Here is a 9,525-nt window from a genome sequence, read left to right on the forward strand (position 1 = left end):
TGTTATAATTCCTTATAAAATGTCAAATGTCACAAAATGTCATTTAAAGTTTGCAATTTAAATATAGCCTATTGGTGGTTGTAAAACAGTATTTTAACCCGAAAGACGTGAAGGTTCGTGGTTATAGTAGGGACACTAGAACAGGTAGCCATGACAAAGCTTAGGCTACAAAGAAATGTAGCCATCTTGACTAAACCTAATGGATAGAATTTTATGAAATCATGCCGAACTCTGTCTCGTCATAATAGCAGGTAAAATCGCGCAGGACACAACAATGTCACCAGAATATAAAACCACGAACATTCTGAAAGATGATCATTGCTTTTGTATCGGACAACTAAGGTTAGAATGAGATTAAGTTTGTGTCGTATTTCGTATTTAACAAAGTCATCACTGCTGTTCTAGGCCATCGAATATTTTGCCTACTCTGAATGTATCTGTCCATGTGTGTGTTTCTCTCCCATTGCAGCCATGTCACGGCGAAGTATAAGATTACTGACGAGCGGTTATTACCGTGATGACGGTGAAATGAACGAGCGCAGCAGCTCTCACCATATGTCTTACCGAGAGAGCCCTGTCAGGTGTGTGTGTGTGTGTGATCACAGTGTAGGCCTTGTGTGTGTGTGTGTGTGTCTGTATGATTTACCAAATCCTTCTCCCCAACTCTCTCACACACACAGGGTGTTTAAGAAAAGGACCGGCTCTCGGTCACAGACGACCACACCATCCCTCTCGCGTACTGCCTCTCAGGCTGCGGCACCCTGTCTCTTCTTCAGCTCTCTGACCTCTAGTAAGTCTTTGAGAAGTGACCCCCCCCCCCCCAAAAAAAAAATTTTAGCCTACTTAAATATATGTTCAATAATGTCTAGTCAGTACACCAAATAAGGAAGGCCTATATAGAAATTGTGAAAATAAAATATGTAGATTTTGGTAGTTTGGTCTTTTCATGTAGCCTTGGCAACTATAGCCATCTAGTATAGGCCTGAATAATATGCACATGAATTGACACTTGTTAAACTCACCTCAACATGTCTTTTGCAATTGCATGGGCAATGCTAAAGTCACTGAACACAGTGCAGCGTTATTTTTTACTCTTATGAGACAATAGCCTACACTTTGAAATGGGTCTTACATTTTCGTTTTTTTGAGGCACTGACTCTGCCATGACGCTCCTGTTCCTGTACACTGAACTGATTAAGTTCGGGAGAAAAGAGATAAAAGCCCGCCTACACTGAAAAATGATTGGTTGATTTAGCGAAACAGGCCAATCGGGATGCTCTCTGTTTTGGATGCGCTCAGGCACACACGCACCACCCCTCTCTCTCTCTCCCGTCGTGTGCGCACTACACTCAGACGCACACACGGTCTCGCATGCGCGCTCTTGATCGCTCACTATAGATTCCGGGAGATTTTCGGGCGTCAGGGAGCCGCTATCAATATGCGACTCGGCATGTCTGCACACACACACACACACACACACATATGCATGACAGCAACATGTTTCAAAAGAAGTTGGGACAAGAAATGCTGCTTCACCTCTTCATTTAAAGCGATGGTTCGGAGTAATTTCACCCTAGGGTCCTTTGCACCATGACCCCGAGCCAAACACCCTCCCAGAACCTTTTTTCCCTTGGTCGACCCCTGGTCGAGTAGCGCCCTAGGTGGCCTTTCCAACCGTCGACACTGTACCAAGCACTGGGGTTCGAGGGGGGTCAGATGTAGCTGTACCAACGCCGCTCCGCTCCGTCGATTCACTGACCAGGACAGACAGGCACCGACTCCGCAGCAACTGGACCGCGCTGAGCTCTCCCGCTGCAGCTACCGTCTTCGGCGTCCCTCCTCGTGTTGCCTCCTCGCAGAGCCGTCCTGCTCTGCTCCCGGCCCGTTCCACTCCCTCGCGGCCTCAGCGAAGGCACGACTCTGAGGTGGCCATGCTATCGAACTCCACACAACAAACTTTTTTAAAACATTTTTTAAAGGCGCCGGCCAACAGGCCAACTAGAACGGGCGCCCACACAGCACGGTGCCTCTCACACGCACCCAAAAGTTTTAAAGTTCAGAGGGCCTTTCCGTCGAGAGTTTGCTGCCCTCAGCGTCTCCGCCAACCGTCCAGGAACCTCCTACCCGCCGCTCTCCCTCGGCTCTGCTCACGTGTCGCGGCCACCGCCAGCTCCCACCTCGAACCGCCCGGCGCGGAGTCACTGCCCACCGTCGTCTTCTCCGCGAACGCTTCTTCAGGCCCCTCTTCCGGCAAGATCTCCTCCCACGGCAGCAGGCAGATCCAGGCGACAGCTCCTCTCCACTGGCGGCAGGAACGATAGAAGGCCTCAAGCTCTTTAGCAGCCCTTACAAGGGCTCTCTCCGGATCCTCATGCGTGGGCCTCCACCCAGTGGTGAGGTCTCCCACTCCCAGCTTCTCTCGCTGAGCAGAGGCCATGTTCGAAAGTCGCTTCTGACACCAATGTAACGATTTGATAGTGACACACACAGTTGTCCAATCAAAAGGTTTATTAGCTGAGAACGAGAGCAGGGACACAGACACAGAACACAATACACACGGAGCAGGTCAAGTACACACACACACACTACACATACAGGGGAGGACGCAGCCCCCCACACAAAAAGGATCACACACGAGGGAGAACTAAAAGGGAAACATGTTGCAATAAAGACGCTAACATTACACTTAAAACTAAGGAGAAACACAGACATAAACCCCCCAAATGTTCGCTCCCGTATCCCAGCATGCCCTGCGTGGGAGAACGCTAACAATGTCTTGTGCGCTGACGTTACATTATTTACGAGATAAAAGTTGGTTCCATTACGACTGCAGAACGTCACTAGTTTCTGACAGCGCTACTCGACCAGGGTTCGACCAAGGGAAAAAAGGTTCTGGGAGGGTGTTTGGCTCGGGGTCTACTGCAAAGGACCCTAGGGTGAAATTACTCCGAACCATCGCTTTAACAACATTCTGTAAATGTTTAACTTTGCTATGTGTGTAACCCCTCCCCCAGGTGTGGCTTCTGCCCTGAAGGCAGCCACTCAGAGCCAGAGCCAGTACATTAGCCCCGCCTCCCGCTTCAGTGCGCCCTCTGTGTCTCGCTCCTCCTCCTCTGGCCTTCTGTGTCCATCTGAGCCAACTGGCACCGGCGGCAGCTGCAGCTCTGGGCGCCCCCTGCTGGACCAGTCGTGCGTGACCTCTGGATACTCGTCCTCAGAAGGGTGTGAGGCCGACCTGGCCCCCACCTGGAGGAAGAGGAGCAGGCTTCTGAGCAGGAGCCAGCGCACCAGTGAGTGTGTGTGTGTGTGTGTGTGTATGTGCGTGTGTGCGTCTGAGTGTATGACATATATCTACATTAATCCATTCTCTCAATTTCAGGTTCTTCTAGGATGTTCTCTGGTGATGCTGAGTCTGTGGACACAAGTTTCACACAAGGTAGTCTACCTTATTCATACTTCAGCTGACCATACCAAGACACACCATGACAAAACTCACCATAACAACCCTCATCATGACTACATTCTCATTCCCTGTCTGCTAACCTTGAACTCCCTCTTGTGTGTGTATGTGTGTGTGTGTGTGGTCTCAGTGCTGTTCGCTGGTCTAGCCCTGCTCTGCTGCAACTTCTTTGGCCTCCTCAGGGATGTGCTTCTTCTCAGCAGGTACGGCCCTTCACACACCCCAACAGCAGCTCAGTCTGAGCCGCCAGTAAAAGTCAGTGTGTAGGAGACGTGCTGTTTCACCTGCTGTGTGTGTATGGAGACATCTTGTGGATTTAAAAGACCACACCTTCCTCTGTCCATTCTGTTCTAGTTGTGGCCAGCACTTGAGGAAGCCGGCACTGACTGTTCTGACTTTGACCCTTATTGCTACTGGTGAGTCCCTGAGTATCTAGTAACCGATGTCCATGAGATTAGTTTACTAACCTGAGATATAATGTACATACATAAAAACTGAACCAACCATACACTGCAAAAAATGAATTCTAACCAAGTGTTATTGATCTTATATTAAGATTAAAAAATCTATTTGGTATTGTTTTTAGTATGAAAAGATTTACCTAGCGCCCTCTCAAAAGATCATTTTGACTTAATTTAAGAAGACTTTAACTTATTTTAAGGAGTCTTATCAAGACAAATTTGCTCAACGCACTGGCAGATAAATTTGCTTGTTTTCAAGATGAGATGTCTTAAAATAAGTCAAATATTTTTAAAATTAAGTCAAATGATTTCACAAGAAAGCGCTAGGTAAGTCTCTTTATACTGAAAACAATACCAACTAGTTTTTTTTCTTGATATAAGATTAATAACACTTGGTTAGATTTTGTTAGATAAGCAGTTTTTGCAGTGTATATAACGTCAATTCCTGGGTATGAAATCCAGATGAGATCATTGTAGTCAGCTAATGCCTGCATGTGTGTGTGTGTGTGTGTGTTTGCAGGCTATTGGTTTTATTATCCTGCTCTCACCTCTCTCCTGAATGTTGCCGAACCTGCCTTGCCTGGATACAGCACGTCTACCCTCGGCATAAACACGGTGGGTCTGCCAGCAGAACCAAACCCCCCAGATACCAGCTGACTGGACCAGATGTGGTCCTGATGTGGGCCAGATCCAGGCCAGATCTGAGCCACAGTCAGCCAGAGTTTGCTGCTGCTGACGTGAGGAGAGGAAGTTAACTCTGCTGATTGTGTTTCTGCTGCAGGACCCAAGGATCGTGACGGATTTCAACGTGTTCCGTAAGGAAGTCCTGGACCGCATCAACCAAGGAGAGGCCAGATGGAAGGACAGCTGGACTCGAGAACTGAAAGATGTTAAGGTGTGTGTGTGTGTTGTGTGTGTGTGTGTGAGAGTGTGTTTGTAAATCTCTAACATGTCAGAATAGAAAGCCATCTAATTCAAAGTCACACCAGAGCACTACATTGAGCCTCCTTCTCTCATCCTCATGTAGCGAGAGATCGGCCTTCTGCAGAAGGATGGAGAGAGACACAGACACATGTCTGAGGTGAGGATCTCTGGTGAACAGCACAACAAACTGAGTTTGGAATGCAAAAGGAGTAGTGGAACGTGTAATATATTGCATTATATTATCTTCTCATGCACATATCTTTTCTTCTTCTTTTATCATAGATTCTTAGAGGAGAAATGGCTAACATTAAAGATGTGACAAAAAAGTGAGTTTTTTGCAATTGTCCATGGACACTCAATTATTTGTGTGTGTGTGTGTGTGTATGCTGTATGTGTGTGAAACTGTATTTGAATATGTCACCTTGTGTTACAGGTGAACATATATTATTAATTTGACACCTTACATAATATAAACATGGCCATGCATGATTTAACTTTCTGACCGGCCCTAACCTCATGACCTTGTCTCCTCAGCTACGACCTTCTCCGGCAGACTTGGGTGACTGAAGAGGTCACTGGTGTGGCCAAAAAGGTTACTGATCTCAAGGACAGTGTGTCGTATCTCAGAACTGGCCAGATAAATCTGGAACAACGTCTGGATGCCCAAGATCACACCAATGCTCAGGTGTCTATCACACACAGACGCACGCACGCACACACACACGCACGCATGGACAGTAGAGGAGTCGTCCAGCAAATGGAAGGTTGCCGGTTCGAGCCCAACTTCTCCTGACCCTGTCAATGTGTCCTTGAGCAAGACACTTAACCCTAGTACTCCCGATGAGCAGGTTGGCGCCTTGCATTGCCATCGGTGTGTGTGTGAATGGGTGAATATGAGGCATGGCATTGTAAAGCGCTTTGGGTGCTCAGAGGAGATGAAAAGAGCACTATATAAATGCAGTCCATTTACCATTTACACACACACACACACACACACACACACAGCAACAGTCATGAATTAACATTAGTGATGGCAGTCTGACACTGACGCTTCGATATGTGCTTCAAACCAGTAACTACAATTCCATTTGAACCACTGCTCCGAAGGTTGCTTTGCTACGGAAAAATCACGTGAAATATGACGTCCGAAGCAGAAACTACTTCATTCTCTGAAAGAATCACCTGAGTGGTTCGCAGCGCCACCACCTCGTGAACCAATCGTGCTGCCACTGCAACTGGCACGGCCTCCTTTCTAGTCTGAATTGTAGCGCGCTCAAAGCATAAACACTTAACAATGCACAACATTGCGTTTGGTTTATAGCCTCTACTGTGACGAGCATAGTTTGTTCGTATCGATTTATTTCTATTACAATGTAAGAGAGATGTGGGAAAACTTTATTCTGATGGCTCCTGATCAATCTTTATTTGTATAAAGAATGATATCCCATTATTATTCATGTGCACTACGTATGTGTGGGGGTGGGGTGGTTAGGTGCGTGCACTAGATATATATTTCACTAGTAAAGCTTCCTGTCCACTATCTAGCTGGGATAATTTAGATGCAGTCTTGGCTTTTCACCAGGAGAGGTCGCTGTTACTGAAGCTTCGAGTAATGAACACATTTTTGAATCAATTGTTCAAAGTAGTTCAGTGCTTCACCAAAGCTTCATTTGCCCATCACTAATTAACATGCATTAATCTGTTCTAATTAGCTGAAGAAGGAGCTCACTGATTGGCTGAAGAGAGAGCTCCGGGCGGGACTTGGTCAGGATACAGGAAGCGTCGTTCTTAGTCCTGAACTGCAGAGGGCGCTGGAGGCTCTGGAGAAGAGGTTGCTCAGGCATTTGACTGAAGTAGCACACAAGGAAGGCAGTGACATGTGGAGGACTGTGGGAGAGAGCCTGCAGAAGGAGGGACTTGGAGCCATCACGGTCAAGGTGAGCGGCCATTTTGGTCGCTGACAAATTACTAACAAAAACAGTACAAACAACAGATTACAAAATGTTGGTTATTTATTCTGTGTGTGTGTGTGTGTGTGTGTGTGTGTGTATCAGGATGTCCATGAGATTGTTCAGAGAGCATTGAGCCTCTATAAAGCAGATGGAACTGGCATGGCTGACTACGCTCTGGAGTCTTTAGGTAAAGATCCCCATATAGTGTGTGTGTGTGTATGTGTGCATGTACAGTATAATGTGTGTGCTTAAGCAACAAAGATACTTCTTTGGAAACAACTTTGCTGTACACGGCCGTATGGTCGTGCGTATCTGCGCTTCTAACATCTAATGGATCAGTGTTGTATTTTACATCCAGTTTCACACGAGCAAATACACAACATTTGGCGGCGTCTTCTGTTCAGTGCTTAGACTGCATCCGTACACGTACAGTCGGGCATTTAGGTGTTGTCTTATATAGTCTGTTAGACTTTTTTGCATGTCTTTGTGCGTGTGTGTGTGTGTGTCTTTGTGTGTCTGTCTTTGTGTGTGCATGTCTTTGTGTGCGCATATCTTTGTGTGTGCATGTGTGTGTGTGTGCATGTCTTTGTGTGCGCATGTGTGTTTGTGTCTTTGTGTGTGTGTGTGTCTGTCTTTGTGTGTGCATGTCTTTGTGTGCGCATATCTTTGTGTGTGCATGTGTGTGTGTGTGCATGTCTTTGTGTGCGCATGTGTGTTTGTGTGTGTGTGTGTGTGTGTGTGTAGGTGCTGGTGTGATTGGGTCCCGGTGCTCAGAAACATACCGCACCAGGTCTCCATGTTACAGCCTGTTTGGGGTGCCACTGTGGTATGCTTCAGAGGGTCCACGCACTGTTATACAGGTAACACACCTATTTATGAATGCGTACACACTCACATGCTCACACACACACACACATTCATACGCACACAGTTTGATTTATTTTCAGCATGTATATGTGTGTGTGTGTGTCAGCCTGAGATGCATCCTGGGAAGTGCTGGGCATTTAAAGGCAGTGAGGGGTTCCTCACCATCACCCTGTCCCTCCCCGTGCACATCACACACGTCACCTTGGAGCACATCCCCAAGAGCCTCTCCCCCACCGGTCACATCGACAGCGCCCCGCGAGAGTTCGCCGTTTACGTGAGTCTACAACATATGGGTCAAAGACATGGATGGATGCCCATGTTTCAAAAGCATTAGTGATTTATGTGGTGAATAAATGCCACATGTGTGTGTGTGTGTGTGTGTGTGTGTGTTTGTTTGCTTCCATGTCCTCTTCCAGGGCCTGAGTGGCTTTGATGAGCAGGAGGAAGGGAAGTTCCTGGGTAGATTCACGTATGACTCTGATGGCGAGCCCATCCAGACCTTTGAGCTGCTGGTGAGACATCATGAGAAGCCCGGACACTATCCGCCATCTTTATTACTGGACCCCAACAACATCTCTTCGATAGTTAACTCTCTCTTTCTCTCTCTCTCAGGACTCTGTGAAGGATGTGTATGGTGCGGTGCAGTTGAGGGTTCTCAGTAACTGGGGGAACCCTGAGTACTCCTGCGTCTACAGATTCAGGGTTCACGGCCAGCCACACCCCCACTGAGAGACACATCCACATTCCACACACAACCTCAACCTTATTTTTACTATTCTGCTCTTGTCCCTTACTTATATAATAATAAATATGTTTGCTCACAAAGCAAAAGTGTGTTTAATTAATTAATCAGAATCAGAATCGTTTATTGCCAAGGTCTTTTGTTTTTTTCCATTTAGACCCTTTCAACAAGGTAAACAAAAACAATGCTTGAACGTTCTATTTGGGCCCCAATCTACTTCCTCTGCATTAAGATAACATATGGAATGTTAAAAAGGAAGTCTTGTGGGGCCAACTATGATGCTTATAATGGAAAGTCCATATATGAAATTTAATCAAGGAATTTGACTTGCTAGAATGGTGGGCAGTCCGGGCCTCAAGCTGATAGCGGTGTCCCCTCACTGTCCTTTGTAATTGCTGTGCATCAAGTGTGTGTGTGTTGTGTTCACCTGTGGTGGGCTGTGCCCACAACCTGCCCCCTTCGGTCAGCCTCTTGCTAGCCATGATGAGCAGGGATGTAGTGGTAAAATAAGAGGTGAGTAAACTATGAATTCTGTGCAATGTCATTTTTAAAGGAACATTATTAATCGTTCTAACCGGTTACCATTTAGAGGAGAGAATGGAAACAGGAACAGGAAGGAAAAAATAATGTGACCCAAATCAATCACATGTACTGTGACCCAGATCTACCACATGCTGCTCTGCTGTGCTTTCAACTAAAAAAAGACTGGAAAACATACTTGAAATTCAAACACGCATGCATTTGACTATTGAGTCCTTTCATCAGCTGTCACCTGATGGATGAGGATGAAAGAGCCTGAGGATGGGTATGTCCCTTCCATGTCACCAAGCACCTTCAGGGCAGCTGACTTGCTACTGTAATCACACTGAGCAGCCCTGAGAATGCAGTCAAACACCTACTGTATTGGCGATGGAGCCTGGATTCAAAGTCAATGGGGCGTCACAGTCAAAATTTTCAACTTTGTAGACGTGTTAATCACTGTCCAGCAATGGCATGTAGCCTCACAGGCTTACCTGAAGCAGGCTGAACTTCAAAGAATTATCCCAAGGACCCAGGAAGGCCTAACATTTTTTTTCTTTTAGATCTGAAATTTGACGTATCTGTAACAGGCCCATATCC

The 9,525-nt window shown here is 46.5% G+C and overlaps 1 protein-coding gene across 1 annotated transcript; it reads left to right on the plus strand.

Moving 5' to 3' along the window:
- The first annotated feature begins 262 nt into the window (after window positions 1-262).
- Window positions 263-8,489, plus strand: LOC121700228 (SUN domain-containing protein 2-like). The gene is made up of 18 exons (XM_042083074.1): window positions 263-342; window positions 470-581; window positions 681-790; window positions 3,015-3,290; window positions 3,380-3,436; window positions 3,591-3,663; window positions 3,815-3,876; window positions 4,442-4,536; window positions 4,703-4,816; window positions 4,949-5,002; window positions 5,128-5,171; window positions 5,380-5,530; window positions 6,558-6,782; window positions 6,900-6,984; window positions 7,542-7,657; window positions 7,771-7,938; window positions 8,081-8,176; window positions 8,277-8,489. The coding sequence occupies exons 2-18, from the start codon at window positions 472-474 to the stop codon at window positions 8,391-8,393; spliced, it is 1,953 nt and encodes a 650-aa protein (XP_041939008.1). The 5' UTR covers window positions 263-342; window positions 470-471; the 3' UTR covers window positions 8,394-8,489.
- The last annotated feature ends 1,036 nt before the right edge of the window (window positions 8,490-9,525 follow it).

The sequence above is a fragment of the Alosa sapidissima genome, chromosome 24 (assembly GCF_018492685.1).
Source record: "Alosa sapidissima isolate fAloSap1 chromosome 24, fAloSap1.pri, whole genome shotgun sequence".
Taxonomy (NCBI): Eukaryota; Metazoa; Chordata; class Actinopteri; order Clupeiformes; family Clupeidae; genus Alosa; species Alosa sapidissima.